Raw genomic sequence first — 25,167 nt, 5'->3', positions numbered from 1 at the left:
AAGCCTTCTCAAAAGGAGCCTTCAACCCAGCATTACATTACTAGAATTCTAAATGTAGAACCGTCTACTTATACAATTAAAATCACTAAGAAATATGTCTACGTTTGCCAACGATTTGGTTAGTTCAAGGAAAGATTTCCATTTTACAATGCCAATATTTGTAATGTATGGATAATTAATTCGCTTTAAGCTCTTGATAATAAAACTTTACTTGGTAGTTGGCGAGGTACAAGTTCCTCGGGGTACGTACCATATGCCATTTATTCCACTGCTAAACGGAATTGCTTAGAGTAATTGCAGCACAAGGGACTTTTTAACTTTCAAGTTGGTGTCGCATTGCCGATATACATAGATGATGGATAATATTTCTTAAAGCGGCAATGTCTATGGACGATTGTGACTTAGCATCAGGTGGCACATTTGCTAATCCTAACCTATGATAAATACATTAAAAAAACCACGTAAAAATATCTGATAAATCGTTATAATCGTATAAATTTCTAGTTTCATGTCTTTACGAAATTTCAAAATGGCGGAAATGATTTGACGCATCGTATATATTCGTGTATACTAGTTTTTTGCAATTTTATAATATTATAACATTTTCTAAATGTTCGTAATATATTTTGTGTAGTTTTTAAAAGGGCACAGATAAATAAAGATAGTGGAATAAGACTCTAAAAGAAACATGAGTTCGTTGGCATTCGTAATGAGGTCGGGTATGTCGTTGTGTGAGTGAGTCATGTGCATACATTTGGATGTGTGTTGAACAAGATTTTTGTCTGTCATCCTAGAGTGTTTTATTATATAAATATATACACATTGGATTTTAATATAATCGTTTTAAAGTAAATAGTCAAAAGCTTGAATGCTTCACGGTCCGCGTTACTTTGTACAAGACGCAAGTTCGATCCTTTCCCCCTTGGGCTATCGTTCCTCCTAACATAAGTTTTACGCGTAATTGAATGAGTAAATAGGAATGTTAGTTATTTATATATAAACGGTATTTGCTAATGTATATTTTAAAAAAATTGGTAAAGGAATTTAGGCCAGTTTTGTATCTTTATGTAATTATTATAATTTTTTATTTATCTATTATAATCCGTACAAAGTAGTAACTGATCAGTCTTGCATGTTAATCTTCATAGAGAGTTAGAAACGTTAGAACTATCCGTTAAAACTGACGATACAAAAGTGCTTGGTATAGCCCTCCCTACTTAAATGAAGTACATTTATATCAGCTTCTTACGCCTTTGTTTGGCGAGCGAATACCATTCTCAAATAAAAAGAGCTTTTAGGTGTAGTATGAATTTCAATATCCAATCCGAATTCTAAATTTAAATTCGAATTAAAATCGCCGTTAATACGTTAATTGATAATTACTTTAGTAATCTGTATAATAGTAAATAGTATAATGTAATAAATAGTAATAAAGCATGTTTTTTTTATATATAAACTCCTTTTTGTTAGTATAATATTTACTGTCTAATTCAAAATCTTTATGTATTATCTTCTATATTTATACTATACACTTGCTTATTGATTGTCAAATCGATGACTGACTGGCTGACTGATAAATCAACGCCATTGACCAAACTAATGGGGCAAGCACCATGGCAATTAGTATACGGATTCCTTTTACACAGGAGGCTAGTACTTAGGAAGGATTTTAGAAAATATCTCATTTAAAATTTATTTACCTTCCTATACCATAAATTCTTATGATATATACTCAAGTTATGTACTTATTAGGTAATTTATATAGATACTTAAGATTTTAACTATGTGTGTAGTTTGGTATATCTTGCAATACTTGTGATTAAGGTTGGTTGTCTAATTGGTTTAAATAACTCTATGATTAAAGACTTTTGTATCTATCAGTGTATTCATTGTTGGTGTTTGATAATAAATAAAGGGGATGAAATTTCCATCGAAAATTCTGTAGAAAGAGCTATGGAAATTAATATATTCTGAATTATGGCGCCTGTAAGGCCCTAGTTTACTTGACTAATTAGTTACGTAACCTCAAAACTATAATCGCATGTCACGGGTGACATTTTAAAGCAAGACGCCATCTTCGTTAGCGCTAATACAATAACATTTTTTTTATCGGCAAAAAGAAATGCGAAGTCGCCCCACTCAGACGAACGGCGTGCTCCTTGAATAGATTCCAAATCTATAAATAGATCGCGCTAAATGTAACGTCTAGAAATAAAATACGCGGGAAATGTCGATGAGCCACGCTTTTCGCGCCACGTGGGAAAATTTGACGTTCCGCCATATTGTTTTAAGTGACAGTGACGGTTTTTTTTTAATGACAGTGATAGTGTCACAAGTGTATTGTCAAATGTTATTATAACTTAAAAAAATATTATTTGTTTATATAATATTTTTTAATGTTAACTTTTCAAATATGTGTATTTTACAATATATTATATGTGTGTGTCATATAGCAAGAATTAATCATAAAATTCGATATTCCGTAATTTTAAACAAATGTAGTTCTAAATTTTATTAATAATAAACTAAAGTATTCCTTTTACAAAAGGCTTCGTTTACTTACTTACAATGTAATAAACTCAGAACAGTGTAAAGCCTAAATTGCTCAGTGGCTAGAAAACGTATATCTAAGCACGTATACCGGATTTAAACACGGATAAGCATTGACTTTTCATGAGCTTAATTTGTGTTTATAATTCATCTCGTGATCGGCGGTGAATGCAACCGTAAGGATACCTTCATGTGTCGGATGGAATTCTGCCACGTGTGTATCTATAATTGATATCCTCAATATTGAGGTGGCTGCAAAACTTCAAGTTCAGGGAAGACGGTTGTCCAGCTGTGGGACGAATCAAATCAAAATCAAAATACTTTATTAAACACTGAAGAATTACACTTACTTGTTGATAGTCAAATTAGAAACTACCGCCGGTTCTAAAAGAAATCTGACCTGAGAATAACCGGCGAAAGAAACTCAGGTTAAAGGTTATTACTTTTTTAAATGTGTAAACGCAATTAAAGCAACGGACAGCAAGACATTTTACCTAATATTTAGTAGTAAAAACTAATAACTAATTATGATGTCGAAAATTAAAAAACACGAGTCCTGCAAATCACGAACTACAAAGAAAAAAGTTGTAGCCAGTGTCACTCGGGATGATGTAAGGATTCGATACCAGTTACATTGAAATCGGTTCAGGCATTTAAAAGTTATGGTGGAATAACCAAACTCATACATACCTACTACTACAAGAACCTTGAAACCATTACAATCCTTTTTGCTTAGTCTTGACAGATCAAAAATCATTGCTTAGCTACATTTAATCATCCAAGAGTAATGCCTTGTACGAATGTAAACGAACTAAAAAAAAATTACACCAGTTCCCGCCAATTATCACCGACACATTACTGGCCGCCAACGTCACGGTATTTAAAAAAAAACATGTCACAGCCATTAAAAGTCTGCCAAAATTTTTTCGATGACATTTAAACTATATCTTTGAACGCCGTTTTTTTTATAAAAGTTTTACAAATGTGCGCGTCTACCGTGTAACAAAAAGAAGCCTATTGCGTTACTGTTGCGAATTGATTTATAATCTGTGCGGTGTGTGCGGTTTTTTTTTTCAATTAACCCGTTTAAGGTACTAAGTTATTATTGCTTATGCTCGAGTGTCGATTCTTTTGTGATAATTAGAGCGAGTCGCGTTGTAACCGACTTCAAAAATTGATAAATTTCAGTCGTAGGTTTACGTGTGGTTTTTCAGAACTTTATATACTCATGAGCAGGTCTTAATAGGAAACCACGCTTAGTTGTAGTAGATTATTGAATTTAGAATTTTACTATTTGAGAATGTTTCCAACTGAAAATTGTTTCTTTTATGATGGTGAACAGACAATAGCAACAGTCATCAGTCATGACTTACCATGGTAAGTGATGACCACTTACTCTAGAAGTACAAACTCGTTAATCCGTTAAACCATGGGATAAAATGATTAAGTTTAAAATTTTAATATTTTGACGAGCCGGTTGTCGTGGTTGGTGGATGCTTGCCTTTCACGCCGAAGGTTGTGGGTTCGATTACCACCCAGGACAGATATTTGTGTGCATGAACATGTCTGTTTGTCCTGAGTCTGGGTGTAATTATTTATATGAGTATCTATTTACCAAAGAAAAGTAGTATATGTAGTATATCAGTTGTCTGGTTTCCACAGTACAAGCTCTGTACAAGCTTAATTTGGGATCAGATGGCCGTGTGTGAATAATGTCCCACGATATTATTATTAATATTTAATTTAAAATTTATTACTAATTTATTTCTATCCAATATATTATATTATTATTTAGATTGTGTTTGGTATAGCTTATGTACTTTTCTATATATAATTACGGGTTAAAATAAATGAGTTTTATATAATTAAAATACATAACATTTATAATTTACTAAAATAATTAAAGTTGAATTATCATGTGCGTACTACTACTTTAAAATTAACTTCTTATATTAAATACATAGTATATAATAGTAGTAAATAATAGATTCTTGTAAAATAACATAGTTTAATATATGAGACCACGGTGAAGGATGAGTAAGCCAGTGTAACTGCAGGCACAACGGACATAACATCTTCGTTCCCAAGAGAAGGAATGATTAATATTTCTTACATAGCCAATGTCTAAGGACGGTGGTGATCATTTAACACCAGGTGGCCCGTTTGCCCGTCCGGCTACCTATAGCATAAATAATAATCAGTATTAACAGCCTGTTAATGTCCCACTGCTGGGCTAAGGACTCCTCTCCCTTTTGAGGAGAAGGTTTGGAGCTTATTCCACCACGCTGCTCCAATGCGGGTTGGTAGAATACACATGTGGCGTAATTTCAATGAAATTAGACACATGCAGGTTTCCTCACGATGTTTTCCTTCACCGTCAAGCACGAGATGAATTATAATCACAAATTAAGCACATGAGAATTCAGTGGTGCTTGCTTGGGTATGAACCCACGATCTTTAAGATTCACGCGTTCTAACCACTAGGCCATCTCGGCTTTTTTTAAATAATAATAATAATAAATTTTATTTACACTCAAAAACATGTACACAATTTTAGTTGGCAGTTTTATCTAAATCAAGTGATTTTACATAAGCAACATTGGTGGTTGACCTCTGACTCCGAAACTAAATTGTAACATCAGAGTCAGTTAGAAAGGCATAGAAATACATATTTTAAAATAACAAAATTTATGAATACGTGTTAAGAGTAATATCTTATTGTAAGTCTTAAATATAATTATAGTATTGAAGATATTTTTTTTAAATTTATATTTAAAATGTTTTTTTTTTTCATAGCTACAAGGCTAATATTAGTTCTGTTACTGATAAAAGAAAAAATCTTAAAATAAATTTCTAGATAACATTATCTATCACGCTGATATGATAAGAACGAGGTTCTTAAATTAAACCTTCAAAATTACAAAATCTGATGTTTAAAAAAAATATATTGAATGACAAAATTCAAATATTTCAAATCATCAGATATTCTACCGCAAAACAGTACACAATAGTACTTGATATTGTTGCGTTCCGGTTTGAAGGGTGAGTGAGCTTGTGTAATTACAGGCACAAGGGATATAACATCTTAGTTCCCAAGGTTGGTGGCGCATTGGCGATGTAAGCGATGGTTAACATTTCTTACAATGCCAATGTCTATGGGCGTTGGTGACCACTTACCATCAGGCCCATATGCTGTCCGCCTATCTATACTATAAAAAAGGCTGTTAATCTTTGTCTTCGTCATGTTTTGTCCATCTTATGTCAATTAAAAAAGTAACGTTGGTCATATATGCAGTCTTTCGCCAGTGATCCTTCGGTCTAGCTGTTTATTTCTAAACCGGTGGTAGGTTTTTGACAACCAATATACAAGTGTAACGCTTATTGAATTAATACTTACGTGTATAAAGCTTTGTGTCTGATAAGCAAAGTTAATAAGTGGCGGTCTTTGTTAAATTTGTTTGATCAAATTATTAAATATAAATAGTACAGTACACAGCCTGTGAATGTACCACTGCTGGCATAAGACTTCCTCTCCCATTTTGAGGAGAAGGTTTGCAGCTTATTCAACCACGCTGCTCCAATGCGGGTTGGTGGAATACACATGTGGCAGAATTTTAGTGAAATTCGACACGTGCAGGTTTCCTCACGATGTTTTCCTTCACCGTCAAGCACGAGATGAATTATAATAACAAATTAAGCACATGAACATTCAGTGTCGCTTGCCCGGGTTTGAATCCACGTTCATCGGTTAAGATTCACACGGCTTTATTAAGTACAAGTTTTCAAAAATTGTGTTCGGCTTTTGGGCAAGCACATTTTAGAAGGTACAACAATCACCTCACAACCTCATATACCGCCAAGCAACTATTTTTTTTTTTATAGAATAGGAAGGTGGACGAGCATATGGGCCACCTGATGGTAAGTGGTCACCAACGCCCATAGACATTGGCATTGTAAGAAATGTCAACCATCGCTTATAGCCAATGCGCCACCAACCTTGGGAACTAATGTACTTAGTATTATTGTGTTCTGCTTTGAAGGTATGAACCCAGTATCACTACAGGCCTAAGATATTCTACCGCAAAACAGCAGTACTTGGTATTGTTGTGTTCCGGTTTGAAGGGTTTGTGAGCCTGTGTAATTACAGGCACAAGGGACATAAAATCTTAGTTCCCAAGGTTGGTGGCGCATTGTATATGTAAGCGATGGTTGACATTTCTTACAATGCCAATGTCTAAGGGCGTTGGTGACCACTTACCATCAGGTGGTCCATATGCTCGTCCGCCTTCCTATTCTATAAAAAAAAAGATCCTAGCTCCCAAGGTCATCCTCATTGACGCTGTAGGGTATGTAGGGTAGGGGTTACTTTTCAAGCTTTCGATGCAACATACAGACTTACGGTAGTATATATATATATATATATCTTATGATATAATGAGCCGATATAGTCCAGTGTTTGATTTGATACACGGGGACCTTAAAATAAAACCTCGAGCTTATATATCTACCATCAATGTAATGTACTAGTTACAATGAAGTTGTTAAGATAAACAAACCTTAGGACATATTCCATTATATTAACGAACAGTTCTTGATTAATATGTCTCTTTTTATAATACAACACTATTCCGCTTAACTACTATATATATATATATATAATCTCATTCGGATGTAAGGGGAGACATTCTGAAGAATCTTCTATTTGTTTGATATTCTGTCACGTGATTTCATCCCAAGTTGCAATGAAACGGACAAACTTTATTTAAAATAATTTTTAAGTCGAATCTAATTAATAACATTTTATTTGATAAAGATTCAAATGTAAATGATAAAATTGAGTAATTCTGTAAGTTTTCTTTCAATGAAATAATCGGTACTTGAGTTATAGATCCAAGGTCCTTTGTGGGCCCCCCAATCCGAAAAGGTTAAATAGACATTTCATTATTTTTGGCTAGGTTAAGGCATAAGTAATAGGGAAATAGTACTTAAAAAATTGTAGTATTGTTAAAAGATTTATATTTAAACCAATTTGAGATAATATTGAGTATTTATAAAAGTATTACTTAAGCTCCATAATGTACTGTAATGTTGTTCAACATTGTTTTCTTTACAAAGCAAAGTTACGTCAATGAAACCCTACAGATATAACGCCGTAACTGTGGCATTAGTTAGACAGATAACAATATTAATATGTATAATATTATATAATAGTACTTGGTGGTGGGGCTTTGTTTGGGTGGCTACCACGCATTCGTCGCTACCGCCGAACAGTATTGGGTATTGTTCTGTTATGGGTTTAAGGGCGAGTGAGGTTGTAACTACAGGCATAAGATAAGTTGGTTACCAAGTTTGGTGGTGCATTGGCGATGTAAGGGATCGTCAATATTTCCTACAATGGATGTAATACCTAAGTGGTCACACTTATCATTCAATAAAAATACACGTCATAATTCTTACTGGAAAAATTGTATAGCGAACGAGATAAATGCTTATATCATCTTAAAGATTACGTATAGATTTGATTGTGAAATTTGGCATCGTTATTTGGCCAAGCACCATCTCCCGGCGCCTGCTCAGTTCACGCCCAGCCCTCGTAATGGCAGCTCAGTGACGTCACGGGATATTCGCGCGAAATGCACTTTCCCGCGGGAATCACCTGATTCGTCGATTAATCGAACGAATCGCGCGCGTTTTTTTTTTAAAATGTCGACTTGTATAATTAGCTTCTTTTCATGTCACGTTTGTGGGTATTTTAATGTGTCGCCATTGTTATGGATGGTGAATTGAACTGTGGACTTGAAATTTGTTGTCTATCGAAAGTGACCTTGAATGGTTATAAGCTGGTCGAGTGGCAATGGAAATTGAGAGTTGATTCCTAACGTTAACAAGATAAGGACCAATTTCGAATGATTATATTAAATGTCAATGAATCTGACAGAGACAGTGAGATAACGTTGACAAAAGAATCTATGAAACGATAATTTGAAAATGGCTTTTTAATAATTTGGTAATAGTAATGTTATTTATTATTTAATTATCGTTTAGAAAAAAGTAACAGATTATAAATCTAATATACTTCTTGATATGTATACAGGTGTGAATAGGAATACGATTAGTTTGATGACAGACGTTATCGACTTTCATAAATAATTAATAAAATTATTCCCAGTGTATTAATAGATAAACAAATCGAAAAACAACACATTACTCTATGTCTATAGTATAATTAGAAACGTAATTGTAAATTACGAAATGAAAAGCAGGTACTGTAAATAAAAAAGTGATCGCGTGAAGCAGATACTTTATAAACGTTTTAGTGTATGAAAATAATATTAATATAGCTTTCCATAAACAATTCGCAATCAAAGATTAAAAGTGCAAAGACTTGTTGTTTACTCATAAAATACGAATACGACATATGATTCGAAGGCTATCGTGATTTGAAAAAAGTCGGTTTCGAATTTAGACCCTGTGAGCTGGTGATTTAAGTGTGATAGTCGTATGCTCTGGTACTTGGAGCTTGTTATCCTGGCATGTGTGACGACCGGTGTGCTGTCGGCGCTGCGCAATGAGGTGTGGTTGCCGGCGCTGCTTCGAGCCGCGGCCGCGGACGGTGGCACGCGCAAAGTTACCAACTTATGGGGTTCATTATCAGGTTCAATGATTAATTACGTATCGTAGGGATCATTTGTCTCTTTTTAATATTTGATTAATGATAAAGATAAACATATCTATATAATATATAAATATGTATTAGATTGATTTATTTAATCGTAATTATTAGTGTTGTATTTTCATTTAGAATTTTTTATGTATTACTGTATTTTAGATTTTTAATGTTGCAATAAGTAATATTATAAGTAATGGTTCTAAAACACGTCTGTCAGAGGGCGCGGTTGGCGCGCGACTGCCCGCTAGAAGACCCGTGGAACTTTCTGCGGTGACGTTTAGACGAATGGTAACAAGCGCCAATAGACCTTATTGCCTGTTATGTGAATACGTTTCCCTGTGCTTGCTTGGTGACGGCGTTTATGACGTTATTCGAAGCCGATAGTTTTAATGTTGAGCGTGTTATGGTTATGGATATCATTTTTCATTCAACACCCAAAAGCTCATTGTAAAATATTTCATTGAAAATAAACTAACCAAAACGAAACAAAATTTAATTTCATCATTCAATTTTTAAAAAACGATAAAAAAATTAAATAGTCCATCTATTTAAATTAAACGTCTTTGTTTTACTCTAAATCTGGAGAGGTTATCCTGTTTTGAAGAAATGTGTGTTAAAATTATTTGTTGCCAATACAGTTTCTAAGAGGAATTGAAGTGCCTTAATCCTTCTATATTCTGTCGTTTCATACATATTGCTGTAAATTCATGTTTGTGCTGTTTGCATGCTTAGAATTAGTGCTTATGTTATAATATTTTTTGCTTACATTAGTGCAAAATATATTAACTGTAATTATCTTATTTAGTTATTTTTTTATGTACAATTTTGTTTAATTTGTTATATAGATGATTTTTTTTTATTTACTTTCACGCGCAAAGATTATATATTAAATGCAACTAGAATGGTACCCTGTTGACTCCGATTGTATACAAGTTTAGTCACATTGTAGATATATCAAAATCCGCAATCATACTTTAGTGACGTATCTCATTGCAGTCCCTTAATAAATATCATATTAGTTTCTATAATATTATCATAATTTGTTTATAATTATAGTATTTGCGTAATGGTCGATGATATCAAAAGCTTTAGAAAAATCTAAAATGAATTTCATCAAAATTTTTGTTGTTAACTTTATATTTAAAAAGATTTTTTTTTTTGCTGTTAAGCGTTATTAGTTGCGTTAAAATTCAGACATTTTCAAAAGAACACGTTGAAATAGTTTTCATTAGTTAGTTTTTTTATTTTCATTCACAATACACTTGATATGTACCATTAAGACGGTTAGATAAGTTAATTTTAACTTATCAAGTTGTTATGTTGGTCGAGTAATAAACATTATCGTCTAAATTTAAAGCGATAGCTACTAAAGCTCAGCATTTTATAAATACAAAACTAATAGTTGTTTCTTTAGGCATTACAGAAAAGAAAACGTCTCCTCCTTTTTTAGTATAGATTATTTAAATATTCAAAATTTATAACACGAATGTAAATGCAGATAAAAATTAAAATGATAATAGACAAAATAAATGAAGTAATAGACGCGGACCCAAAGTATGTCTGTACACATCTTTATATGAATGATATATTAATAAAAGAGGGTAATGTATTTCATCTTACGTATTTGTTACTCAACCAATATAATTAGACGCACCCACTGTCTGCCTCGTTGGTCTAGTGGCCAGATATAAGGCCGCAGATCCCGAGGTCCTGGGTTCAAACCCCAAGTCTGGATAAAACGAATATTCTCGTGAATTCGTTGCGAGACTTTGGTTATATACTAATATATATAACGTCACGAGTGTTGGATGTGTAACAGGAGTTGGCTGGAGGTAAGAGCGGCCCCAGCGGTTTCCGCCGCAGCAGCGAAAGGACGGACATCAGTGAGCGTGGTGAGAAACAGTCCAGTCATAGTAGCGGTGAGTTATTGTTTTTTTTTTTAATTTAATGTAGGCAGACTGGTGTTCACTAGGACTTTGTGCAAGCTCGCCTGGATAGGTACCACCCACTTATTAGATATTCTACAGCAGTACTTGGTATTGTTGTTTTCCGGTTTGAGCTTGGGTGAGCCAGTGTAATTACGGGCACAAGGAACATAACGTTTCTCACAATGCCAATGTTCATGCGTTGGTGGCCACTTACCATCAGGTGGCCCATACGTTCACCGTATTTTATAAAAAAAAATGGCAAGTCGGGGTCGCCCATAGACATTGGCATCGTATTATATTAACCATCCCTTACATCGTCAATGCGTCACCACCCTTGGGAACTAAGATGTTAAACCCCTTGTTGCTGTAGATACACTGGCTGATCATATATTGTACCACCTAATAACATTACTTAGTTTTTTTTTGTGTAGTTTGAAGGGTGAGTGAAGTGTAACTACAGGCACAAGGGACATTCCCTTAGTTCACAAGGTAGCGTTGACGGTACCAGGAATGGTTAATATTTATAACGGTACCGATGTCTATGCGTGACTGTGATTATTTACCATCACATAGCCTATTTACTCGTCCACCTTCTTAATTTATAAAACAGTAACAGCCTGTGAATGTCCCACTGCTGGGCTAAAGGCCTCCTCTCCTCTATTTGAGGAGAAGGTTTGGAGCTTATTCCACCGCGATGCTCCAATGCGGGTTGGTGGAATACACATGTGGCAGAATTTCAGTGAAATTAAACACATGCAGGTTTCCTCACAATGTTTTCCTTCACCGTAAAGTACGACATGAATTATAATCTTAAATTTAGCACATGAAAATTCAGTGGTGCTTGCCGGGTTTGAATCCACGATCATCGGTTTAGATTCACGCGTTCTTACCATATGGGCCATTTCGGCTTTACTTATAATACAATATATAATTACTCGCTTTATATAAATAAATTAAATCGCTTTATCAATCTCATCCTTTATTCATACGAAGTAGAGATGAGCTAGTTGTTTGTAAAAAAAAACAAAAAAGTAACGCCACACATTCCGTCCAATTAGCAATGATTGATGTTAATATCCAATTATATTATTATTATTATATATTATTAAATACGCTTTCAGGCCTCAACGGTCTGCGCAACATCGGGAACACGTGTTTCATGAACAGCGTTCTGCAGTGCCTCTCGAATACGAGACCGTTGTTGGAATATTTGACCGAGGAGAAATATTCGTCCGATATCAACACAACGCTGTCTTGCATGAAGGGCGCTCTGATTAAAGGTACGTGACCTTCGAGACTTTGGCGTAGTATCACCGCTGGGATAAGGACTCATGATTTGATTGGAGTATTTTAGTTTTTTTTAAAGGTACACAAACAGTTAGGCTATTCTATCACTAATAAACTCAAAACTCACCGCATGAATCGTTGGTGACATCTCAGAAGGTGCTATGTGACATTGATTATAATAATCTTAACATTTTACTGGTGGTAGGGCTTTGTGCAAGCTCGCCTGGGTAGGTATTACCCACTCATCAGATATTCTACCGCAAAACAGCAGTACTTGATACTGTTGTGTTCCGGTTAGAAGAGTGAGTGAGCCAGTGTAATTACAGGGACAAGGGACATAAAATCTTAGTTTCCAAGGTTGGTGGCGCATTGTCTATGAAAGCGATGGTTGACATTTCTTACAATGCCAATGTCTGAAGGCATTAGTTACCATCACGTAGCCCATATGCTCGTCCGCCTTCCTACTCTATAAAAAAAAATTCAAGATATAGTGAACATTAGCCGTAACAACCTGATAATGACCCACTGCTGCGCAAAGGACTCTCATTATTATGAGAGCGTTTTATATACGTATATATGAGTAAACAAATAGTTGATTCTAATATAGGTTTAATAGTTATACTATTCTGTAAGGAATTGAAACACAGAGTAGAAAACGATCGTGAAATGTCAGAAAGTGAAACGCGATATTGACCGTTATAATCATAACATTATAAGAAGACACGCATCAAAATAGTATATCAACATAAGTCTGTTGTCAACATTACACGGATGAGTAATGAAGTGAGTTCTTACAGAATTGCCAAATGCAATTTTTTTTTTTTTTTTTATATTCGCCGGGAGGGCAAATGACTCTACTCCACCTGATGGTAAGTGGTAGTAGAGTCCAAACGCGACGACGGCCAGTACAGACGGGAAAAACGTTCTGCACTAGCCGCCATCGCCTTGCCGGCCCGCAAGATGCCTCTTCACGCCTCGTTTGAAGGAACCCGGGTTGTAAGAGGAGGGGAACACGTGAGCTGGTAAGGAATTCCATTTTTTGGAAGTGCGACAAAGAAAGGAGTTGCCAAATTTCTTTGTTCGCGATGGAATTGATGTCACAGTAAGGCGGTGACATCGAGAACCAGCTCGCGTGGACTTAAGAAGGAAGGAGGAAGCAGCAATCGGAACATAGATTAATTTTATTTATTTATTAATCCCTTATTGCACACACTTTACAAATATTAGTAACATATAATAACAAGTAGAACATTTAGCATGCCAAGGCGGCCTCATCATTTATAGTGATCTCTTCCAGGCAACCTCTGTAAAGAGAAATGTTAATGTGCTTTTTTTAGTCAGGATCACTAATCGGGCATAGTGTGCGGACAACTTATACTTAAAATTTATTGAGCTTAAATAAATAACCATCCGTACCGTAACAGCCTGAGAATGTCCCACCGCTGGGCTAAAGGCCTCCTCTCCTCTTTTTGAGGAGAAGGTTTGGAGCTTATTCCACCACGCTGCTCCAATGCGGGTTGGTGGAATACACATGTGGCAGAATTTCAGTGAAATTAGACACATGCAGGTTTCCTCACGATGTTTTCCTTCACCGTAAAGCACGAGATGAATTATAATCACAAATTAAGCACATGAAAATTCAGTGGTGCTTGCCCGGGTTTGAACCCACGATCGTCGGTTAAGATTCACGCGTTCTTACCACAGGGCCATCTCGGCTCAAATAACCATATATATAATAATAATACAACATGCTATAGTTATATCGATAAATAATAATTATGCAAACGTCTCTTAAAAATAATATGTACGGATTCAGCTTGACGAATTTCTCGAGGCAGAGAATTCCATAGTTATTACGGATAACATTAATATTACGGAATTCGCAGTTTCAAGCTAGATCACATACGAATACACATTACAATAATATTAATATGGTTGTAGTGAGTTTGGGGGGGGGGGGGGTTGTGAATCAAGTTCCTTATGATCCCCTGTACTCCTGATCGATAAGATTGAGATGTAACAAACAAACTTTGGCATTTATACTGTAACTTAATAATAAGTATTAGGAGTGCCTTTCATATCTCGAACATGTATACTATATGCTATTGAGGTTACGATTACTTATCTTGGTCGGTTAGACTATTATATAAATATACCTTCAAGTTGATAATAGCATTCACTATAATTGAATCACCACACGCCGACGGCCTTACTTAAGTAGATTTCATTCTGCGTCATTAATTCCATTGGATATTTCAAGGTTATTAATCAAACAATGTCAAATATCGCTCCACCCCAAATTTTACCCACTTGAATCTAATGTTTTTTTTTGTGTTGTCCGTACCTTAGATTTCAATTTTCATATATACGCTTCCGTGTTTTTTTTAAATCGTGTGACAGTTTTCTTTCTTGAATTTATATATATATATATTCCGTAACAGCCTGTGAATGTCCCACTGCTGTTTTCCTTCACCGTTAAGCACGAGAAAGAGAAAGAGTTCAGGCGCAGAAAAAACGGTATTACGCTTTCCGAGGCACGGGCGTGTACACACTTCCAAATTACAGATTAGGCTAGAAATATTTTTTTAATTATAATTCGTTATGGTGCTCAAATGCGAGCTGATCTATGTGTACACCTCTGGCAGATTTTATTCCGACACGTTTAGGTTTCCTCACGATGTTTTCATTCATTAGTGAGCACGAGATGAATTACAAACGCAGATGATGCTGGTCCGTGTTCTAGCACTGCGCCTATCAATTACTCTGGAATTGATTTGATGTTTAATTTTAATAATAATATTGTAAATTCGTTTGTAGCGTTCGCGAGCGTCATCAAAGAGCTCTGGCGCAGCGGTGAGCGAGACTCGGTGGTGAATACGACCAGCCTCAAGTCGCAGGTGCAGAGGTTCGCGCCGCGGTTCATGGGATACAGTCAGCAGGACGCGCAGGTAATAATTTACACACACACACAAAACCAAAAAACCAACCTCTGAAGGTTATTTTATAAAGTAGGTAGGCGGATGGGCTACCTGGTGGTAAGTGGTCACTATCGCCGATAGACTTGACGCGTAAGAAATGTTAACCATCCCTCATATCGCAAAAGCACTACCTTAGAAACTAAGATGTTATGTCCCTTGTGCATGTAGTTACACTGGCTGACTCACCCTTCAAATGTATATACAACGATACTAAGTATTGCTGTTTAATGGTGGTAGAATCCAACCCGCATTGGAGCAGCGTGGTGGAATAAGCTCCAAACCTTCTCCTCAAAAAGAGGATAGGAGGCCTTTAGCCCAGCAGTGGGACATTCACAGGCTGTTACGGTGGTAGAATATCTGATGAGTGAACTGTATCCACCCAGATGGCCCTGCACAAAGCACTACCACGAAATAAAAAGGATAAAATTATATTCATTATTACAAGTACAATGTGTGGAACTGACGATGGGCTTGCACAAGGTTCTAAAAACAGAATTATATTAATCGTGGCCATTTTGTTTTATTTCAGGAATTCCTCCGTTATCTGCTGGAAGGTTTGCACGAAGACGTGAACAGGGTGACGGTTAAACCGAAGCCGTTGCTCACAGAAATTGATGACAATCTCAGGTGATATATCTTATACAGGGCGTTTGTTTTCATTTTGGTCCTTCGTCCCCTGATCTCTGATCATCACGTGGTGTGTGTGCAGTGACTCGGCGAAGGCGCAAGAGGCGTGGAGTCGCTACTTGCGCACGGAGGACAGTCGCGTGGGCGACATCTTCGTGGGACAGCTGAAGTCCACTCTTCGCTGTACGCACTGCCATCACGACAGCGTCACCTTCGACCCCTTCTGGGACCTCAGGTATAGATATATTTTATATTTGTCACTCGAGATATATTTCACAAGTTAAAAGTAAAGGTAACCCGGTTCGAAATATAGACTGATTCACTGAGAAGTTGTCTATAGGCTATGTGGTGACCTTTTACCACCAGATTGGATATATGCTCGTTATAATTATATACAACATTTATATATATATATATATATATATATATTTATTGTATATAATTATATATATAAATGTTATTTATTACAGTTTACCGATACCTTCGCGAACCGGTAATTTGAAGCTACAACAGTGCCTCCAACACTTTGTGAGGGAAGAAGAACTTGATGGCGACGAGAAACCGGTGAGTGAACAGCCTGTATACACTAATGTCTGCTCCAAGAACTTTGAAAGGGTTAAGAATTTACTGTAAAAATATTATTCTAAAAGTTTTTGCCAATTTAAACTACCGATGCCGTTTAACAATGATTGAAAAAAAATCACAAATATACCTAGAAATTAAAAAAAAAAAAAAAAATTTAATAAACACTTTATATATACAAATGACAAATTGTATATAAACTAAATTTAATATAATAAGGCCACTATTTGATTTGCATAATTCATTACTAGAAATTAAACTCCGATAAAATGCGTGTACGCTCAATGCTTCCTACGTCTACGCTTGTATTGCGCAAGCGCATATTTATACGCACTGCGTAATAATACAAAGCTGTGCAAATATTCAATAATATCATTAAAAACTATCAACTTACCTTATAAATGTTTTTAGCGTTTTTTTTACTTATTCGATAGTGTTCAACTACAATTTGTATGGAATGAACACAGCGCCGTCTGGCGACAATATTTTGAACTCCAATCTGGTTTGAAATGTCAAATCTATGACGTCAGAAAGTTAGATATTAGTGTTCAAACAGTCGCTAAGCAACGTTTATAAGTAAAGCTGTATATAAATATGTCAACTTGTAATAAATATTATAGTTTGTGCGAAGTTTAATTTTAAATCGATACTGAACTGAATTTATTAATAAAAAACTCATCAAATTTGTTTACTGGCAAGACCCGAAATTAAAAGGTCTTTGATTTTACGCCTTATTAGTTCGACGAGCCGGTCGAGTTGGCGTGGTTGGTAGATACTTGCCTTTCGCGCCGCAGGTCATGGCTTCGATTCCCAGACAGACATTTGTGTGTATAAATATGTCTGTTTGTCTTGAGTCTGGGTGTAATTAGCTATATAAGTATGTATTTACAAAACAAAAGTTATGTAGTATATCAGTTGTCTGGTTCCCATAGTACGAGCTCTGCTTAAGATCAGATGGCCTTGTATGAATAATGACCCAGGATTAAAAAAATAGCCTATCATCATTGAGATATTTGCTTCTCTGTTTATAGACATGCTCGAAGTGCGGAGTTCGACGCAAGTGCCTGAAATGGTTCACGGTGCAGAAGTTCCCCCAAGTTCTGGTGCTGCATCTAAAACGGTGAGACTTTGTATAAATATTTTTTGTATCCATTTGCCAAATTCGAATTAATAGCAAAAAAAAAGTTTCTAGAAAAGAAAAGAAACTACGAAATATATATATTTTTTTAAATGTTATTGTCTATGGGCTGGACCAATTACCATCCATTAGCCTCTACCTTACAAAAGAATGAAGCTACAAGTGTATAACTCTACCCCCATCTCTCCCCCAGGTTCTCCCCCACGGAGCGCTTCCGCGGCAAGCTGTCGGTGGTCGTGGAGTTCCCGCTGTCGGGGCTCGACATGTCGCCGCTAGCGGCCGCGCCCACGCACGCCACCTACAACCTGTACGCCGTCAGCAACCACTCGGGTGAGCGCCACGCTATACGAACACTTCTTACCCTACACCTGTAGGAATGTCGCCAAGTTTGTTTTTAAGTGATTTGATAAATTGGCTGTTTTTTTTATTTTTTTATTTATTACCTTCTTCACAGATTTGTCTCCGTGTCTTTTCAAATTTATCTTTTGTTTATCTCTTATATAACTCTTTCTTTTTTATTCTTTTTTATTATGATAATTACAAATTTGTCAATTTTTGCAATAAAAATAATTTCAACAAGGATGGTTATACAATGCGCGTTAACATGTTGGGAGCCAAGAAATGTTGAAAGGAAATTCATTTCAGTGATTCTGGAAACAGTTTCTTAAGACCATGTGATTAAGACCCTCCGTAATTAAGAAATTATAAATTTTTTATATTGTTTGTCATTACACAGTCTTTCATTGCTTTAAGATATAATAATCTGAAAAAAAAATTTTTTTACTGATATTATAAATGCGACAGAAACTGTCTGTTTCACTTTCACCGGTAAACCACTAAACTGATTTTGATATGAATTTTGTTATGCAGCAAGCTTGAACCTCTTAAACGCTTAAGTGAAAACTTGTCTATTATACAAAAGTCTTAACTCTAAACATAAAAACATATATCTTTCTCCCTCTATCTGTACTTCCCTTTCATTTATCTAACCCAATTTGTTTCATACGCAGGTACGACGTACTCCGGCCACTACACGGCGTACTGCAAGCACCCTTATACCGGCGATTGGCATGAATATAACGACTCTAGGTAACATAATTATATATATAGACGTCTCTATAGAAGTTGTTATGTGTAATTGTTTGAAAAAAAAAACTGAGTTTCTTTCGCCGGTTCTTATCGGGTCTGTGGTGTTTCCTACCGAACCGGTGGTAGATTTTTTTGTCAATCAATAACTAATTTTGGCTTTGTTTATTTTTTATGGTATATAGATTGTCGTATTATATGTCTTATATATTGCTATATAGAGTAATTGTTCGTCTTCTTCCTCAGAGTGTCGACGATATCAGCTCGCGACGTGGTGTCGGCGGAGGCCTACGTGCTGTTCTACGAGCTCGCCCCGCGCGCGTAGCGACCCCCCACAATTGTACGTTTATTTACATGTTACTAATTCTAATGCTTGAACATATAAGCCAGTGTTATAAAAAAAAAATACATATACATATGACATGACATTTATATATATAATAGTAATTATTTGCACGAGCCAGTGTAATAACAGAATCAGTGGTATATCAATGTTTGGCAATGACAGCGCATTGGCTATAAAATTAACGGCTTATACTTCTCACAACTTGGTAGAGGAAACGTAACAGCCTGTGAATGTCCCACTGCTGGGCTAAAGGCCTCCTCTCCTCTTTTTGAAGAGAAGGTTTGGAGCTTATTCCACCACGCTGCTCCAATGCGGGTTGGTGGAATACACATGTGGCAGAATTTCAGTGAAATTAGACACATGCAGGTTTCCTCACGATGTTTTCCTTCACCGTAAAGCACGAGATGAATTATAAACACAAATTCAGCACATGAAAATTCAGTGGTGCTTGCCCGGGTTTGAACCCACAATCATCGGTTAAGATTCACATGTTCTTACCACTGGGCCATCTCGGCTCTTATGGTAGAGGAAAGTTTGGCAGAAATGTGCATTATATTGGAACCGGTCAAAGCTTCTAGTTGTTACTAAAGTCTACTACTCTAGCGGTCAAAACTACTAGTGTCATCAAAAGAAAACAAACACATTAAAATAATAATATTATATTAATATTTTATTTTTAGTTTGAATTTTCTTAACATTTTTTTTAAATTTTTTTTCTTAATATAGGTAGACAGACTGGCAAACGAACCACCTGATGGTAAGTGGTGACCATCGCCCATTAACATTGATTAAGAAATATTGTCAATGCACCACGAATCTTGGGAACTGTTAGGTCCCTTGTGCCTGTAGATACCCTGGCTCACTCAACCTTCAAACCGGAACACATTACTAATTACTGCTGTTTATCGGTAGAATAATATTTAATATAAATAATTGTATTTTCTAGAAGAAAGCACGCTACAGCCGCGCCCTGAGCTAGTTGTCACCGGGAACGTGTACAGCAAACAACAAACAAAAAATGTATTGATAAACTATTATTATTTATTATATTGACACATATTGCTAACGGGATAAAGTTCAAATTTGTTTGGCACTGTGATTTTGTGATTTTATATTATGATAACGGTTTAAATTTGCAAATCGATTTTGATTATTGTCTAAAGCTTTTTGTCTTGCCAACGATCGTTTAATGTCAATCAATTATTTTGCTGACCCTCCGAACACAAACAGATTCACAGACAGTTGCGAAAACAGAAATTGTGAAGTAGTTAAATGAATATACCTTTTCAAGGGATGAACAATCTTATCCCCTTTTGTAGTAAATATGTACTGTTGTCTTATATTATTTATGTTAACTGACTATGTAATACCCGAAAGTCACGATTAGTGAACTTTTGGAAGGAATTTTTGTCAAGCTTGTTGGCGTGGTTGGTAGATATTTCACGGCGAAGGTTGTGGGTTCGATTCCCACCCAGTACATACATTCACAAACAGTCTGTTTGTCCTGAGTCTGGGTGTAAGTATCTATAAAAGTATGTATTTACAAAATAAAAGTAGTATATGTAATATATCAGTTGTCTGGTTTCCATAGTACAAGCTCTGCTTAGTTTGGGATCAGATGGCCGGGTGTGAATAATGTCCCAGGATATTAAAAAAAAAATAAAAAATTGTGATATAACCACCATTAATTAAAAATGTTTTGATTTATAGCTTAATTGTGCATCTATTTATTATAATTAAAATCTTATTATAAATGGGTTTTATGTGTTCAAAATACGACAAGCAAAATTAAATCATTTTTCCCATAATAATTAAATTCAATTTAAAGTACTCGTGTTATTTTAAAAGATTCAAATTTAAGTCTTATCCCGTTAGCGATATGGCTTATAATCAAATGATATATAACAAGATTATTCTCGAGTAAAAAATGTATTGAAAGTAATTTGTAACATATATAACGATTTTTGCTTACCACAGAGTTTTAATATATTTTTAATTAACGAACGGCCATACAATAGGACGAAAATATTATAATGACTTATACAATTATAGTAATATAAATAAATAGTTACATATCACTGTTTTTATTTTTAAATTTATTTATTCTTTTTTTTTTTAATATTTAAAACGAACGCTTTAAGTGATTTTGACATGTGTCAAAAGTAGTACGAATTCGCGCCTTCTTTCTTAACAATTATTATGTGTAATGTTTTTTTTTTAATTAGAATTTTGACATATCGATCAAAATGGCGTCTAATAATATTTACAAATAATATGTGTTTTGGAAAAGGTGTCAATATATGCTTGGTTCAGAGTGTTAATATATCATGTAGAGTATAATTTCCAAAGGTTGAAAAATTAAAGCGTGCGCCACACATTTGTCTTCGTTAGAACATCAGAATCAAATTCGTCCTTAAAATTGGAATCTTTAATCTTAAAATATATAGAAAAACTTTAGTACATAAATGATTTTATTTTTGAACAATGCTTCTAACAGCATAGAAATTTAATTAAAAATATAAACATGTGTCAGTTGACAGAATCTTTATAGAACCGTTTCATCTTGCCGCCATCTTGTATAAAAGTTATATTTTATTGTAAAAGTCATTATAATACATATAAATATGTACATAGTATTTATTTATAGTAATTTGTTGATCCAAGTCAAAGTAATCTGATATTTGCATTTTTCATAGATTTGTTTTATTTTAGCATTAAGATTTAGAGAATTGGTGTCTACTAATGATACCCGTAACAGCTTGTGAATGTCCCACTGCTAGGCTAAAGGCCTCCTCTCCCTTTTTGAGGAAATGGTTTTATCTTTAAAAATAATGGTTTAATTTAACTATATATAATATTTGCGTATTCGTATTCTTGTCTCCTCATTCAATAGTACAGTTTAATGTGAAATTACTATGTTCTAATATAAAAGTAAATAATTTTCTTTTTGTAACTCAGACAAACATATATATATGTAATATATATCTAGTCTTGTTATATATAATAAATGAAAAATGCAAATATTCAGACGAAATTTATCACAGCTTCGTTAAATTTATTAAATTGTTTAATAATATATTAAAATTATTTATTAGATAATTATTTGTTTATATTGAGATATATATTGTACGTTTGTTTATATAAAAAAATATGTCAATTAAAAGTTAATCAATACGTTGAATTCTGTTAACTCGGTTTCGGTCATAAGGTATCGAAAAGTTAAGCGACGAAGCGAAGCGCAAGCGACGCGATATTTTGAGCTACGGCCGCATCTGTGCCACGATATGCGAGGCAGTAATACTCGTAATAATTCCTCAACTCTTGTTAAATAATAATACGTTTAGGAATATTGATTATAATTCATTCATTTAATTACAGAAAAATATATCTTTTTTTTTATTAAATTATTATCATTATAATAATTTTTTTCAATCATTATAATAATCTTTGAAAGAATCTAACATAATGAAAAAGTGTCAGAGAAACATGATCTGAATTTAATTGATCAAAATTAATATCAATAATTTATTGTTACTGAAGCAACTTGGACTTTTCTTATTTCGTGCGAATTATTTGCGTAAAAATTATCATCAAAACGGGTACAGTAAATTTCTCGCGACAGAATTTAATACGGAAAATAATCAAAATCAATACGGTGCATGAAAATTCATAAATAATGTAAAATTGTTATGTTGTCGGTACTTATAATATTAATTTCCTATGTTTAAAGAAAATAAATCGATTAAATGTCCCACTGTTGGGAATATCCACTCAAATTGAGAAAGTATTTAGATAATTCCATCGCGCTGCTCTAATGCAAGGAGGATACAAAAGTAGCAAATTTCATCTGACACGTGCAACCTCCTTACTATATTATCCTCAATGTCGAGCTCGAGATGAATTATAAGAACGCGTTTGAACCCGCAATCTTCGTTCAGAATTCATATGTTCTAGTCAAAGAGCCACCTCGCCTCTTAAACGTGAGAAAACATTGATTTTCTTAACGAATTACTAATAATCAATGGTTTACTGTGCGCGTTTCATAATCGCACTCTAAAAAGGTTATGAGAAAACGCAATGGACTAAAAAAATGTGTATTTGTTTTAAATCAAGCTACCACAGAAGCGATAGGTACAGATTATAAATTTGTTTTTTTTTTTAGTCCATTGCACTATTTGTCTTTGAAACGACCGACACCGGATTGTGAATGAAGAGTCAAATTTTGTACACTGGCAACACTTGAAATCCTTATATTGAAATAGAAAATATTTTTACACAATAAAAAAAATATTAGGCTTAAGAATAAAACTAAACCCGACTACTTTATGCATAATGTTTATTTTGTGAAAGTTAATATTTCGATATGAGTTTAAAATAGCGAAATTGTTTGCCATAGTTTTAAACCGCCATTATTGATACTAATTAATATTTCTTTTGATAAATTTATAAAGTCGACTCTGATGTATTGAGCTTTTTATATAATTTCTTGTTTTCGCTGTTGCATATTATACAGGATGTTAAAAAATCATGTTAATTGTATGTTTGTATGTAAAATTTAATAAGTTTTTTTTTTAAACATAGTCCTTCGTAGTCTGGTTTAAACAAAACTTGACTCTCACACCCATTGTGCCCTAAATATGAGATGTTATAAGATATTATAAATAATATTAAAATTGCCTTTGGGCGTCCGATATACGTCCGTGTTACTTGATCCGTCAAAATTCGAAAGAAAACGGACCCTATGATTATTGGTTTAAGGTAAGGTTCGTGTTTTGACGTGTTAAGTTTAATTCGACCATAGAACAAATGATTTAGAAGTTCCTTGTACTATTTTTTTCCTTCTGAGCTCTTGGAAACTGTTTCCTTCGCACTTCACATTGAGGTCAACCTTGCCATATTTTTATGTAATATATTTATCGTTATACTTCTTATATTTACATTATGAGTTCCTTATAAACCGTGTTTATATACTCCATTCAATTAGTCATTTAAAGAAACGGCGAAAAAAACTTGAGGAATCCATATTTGTCTAGTATTATCGTTACAAACTCGACCGATTCATTAGAATCGCTTAGTGTTTTGAAATGTCATATTTAGCGTTAGTTAAACGGGCTTAATTTTCTATTGTCATTTCTATTATTATCTGTTCTATGGTCGCCATAGTTGAAGTTAGTTAAGAGCTTTGAGGCGTGGTTGTTTTTGTTTTATCTTATGTTTTCTGTAAAAAAATTTTTAATTTTATTTACTGTTGAACATTAACGCGAGGTTTCCAGACGAAATTGTTAATTAATATTACTAATGTATAATTTTGTTATCTGTTTTTCGAATTTTACCGTTAATGATTAAAATTTTGAAATAATATTGATATTTTTTTAAGGCTTGTATTGTTTTGAATAGTGTACGAAATTAAGTCTTATTGTTTTTGCAATAAAATTCGATATTATATCAAGTCGGTAAGTCGGTAAAACAGTTTAGTCAAACGAATGGAGACCTCAGAATATATTTCATCACAAGGAATCTTACTTAGCCAAAGATATTATTGCTAAATTGTTAAATCGCTGTATTATTAATATTAATAATTTATTATTTTAATATAATTGTATTTTTAATATATGGAGCGGTTTGCGAGGCTCGTCCTCACTAACTATAATTGTGAAGAACGTAACAGATTTATATTATAGAATATATATTTAAATGAGTAAATTATTATTAAAATGTCTGTGTATTATTTATTTTTTAAACCTTTAAATAGCATGGTTTATATTAAAACGATTATAATGTGACAGCCCTAGCTACACTGACTCACTCACGATTTTTTTTGTGACGTTAGTTTTCACTTTAATATATAGTATTATTATGAACGAATTAGTTAGAAAATAAGAATGACCCTTGGAGTTTGAACTTTAAATTCGTAAATTGAAAATAATTAAAATGAAGATTTATTTAACAATAAATGTTTTGGAGATACGTGGCAG

The 25,167-nt window shown here is 34.2% G+C and overlaps 1 protein-coding gene across 2 annotated transcripts in view; it reads left to right on the top strand.

Annotated features, from left to right (window-relative positions):
* Window positions 1-24,909, top strand: part of LOC126778800 (uncharacterized) — a 33,965-nt gene extending 9,056 nt beyond the window's left edge. Inside the window, exons 4-15 of one of the 2 annotated variants that reach the window (XR_007670234.1) lie at window positions 11,040-11,139; window positions 12,270-12,428; window positions 15,253-15,383; window positions 15,943-16,040; window positions 16,123-16,275; window positions 16,511-16,604; window positions 17,654-17,742; window positions 17,954-18,090; window positions 18,771-18,849; window positions 19,093-19,186; window positions 20,139-20,728; window positions 20,800-24,909. Coding sequence is in view for 1 of the 2 variants with exons in the window: in XM_050502477.1 (XP_050358434.1) it covers window positions 11,040-11,139; window positions 12,270-12,428; window positions 15,253-15,383; window positions 15,943-16,040; window positions 16,123-16,275; window positions 16,511-16,604; window positions 17,654-17,742; window positions 17,954-18,090; window positions 18,771-18,849; window positions 19,093-19,171 (1,119 nt within the window). In the remaining variant the exon portion in view is untranslated. Of the gene's footprint in view, window positions 1-11,039; window positions 11,140-12,269; window positions 12,429-15,252; window positions 15,384-15,942; window positions 16,041-16,122; window positions 16,276-16,510; window positions 16,605-17,653; window positions 17,743-17,953; window positions 18,091-18,770; window positions 18,850-19,092; window positions 19,187-20,138; window positions 20,729-20,799 lie in introns of those variants that run through there. The other variant, XM_050502477.1, reaches the window with a different exon arrangement.
* Window positions 24,910-25,167: the final 258 nt, after the last annotated feature.

The sequence above is a fragment of the Nymphalis io genome, chromosome 27, assembly GCF_905147045.1.
Source record: "Nymphalis io chromosome 27, ilAglIoxx1.1, whole genome shotgun sequence".
Classification (NCBI taxonomy): domain Eukaryota; kingdom Metazoa; phylum Arthropoda; class Insecta; order Lepidoptera; family Nymphalidae; genus Nymphalis; species Nymphalis io.
Note: the sequence above shows the minus strand (reverse complement) of the source record. Positions and strands in the feature narration are given on the sequence as shown.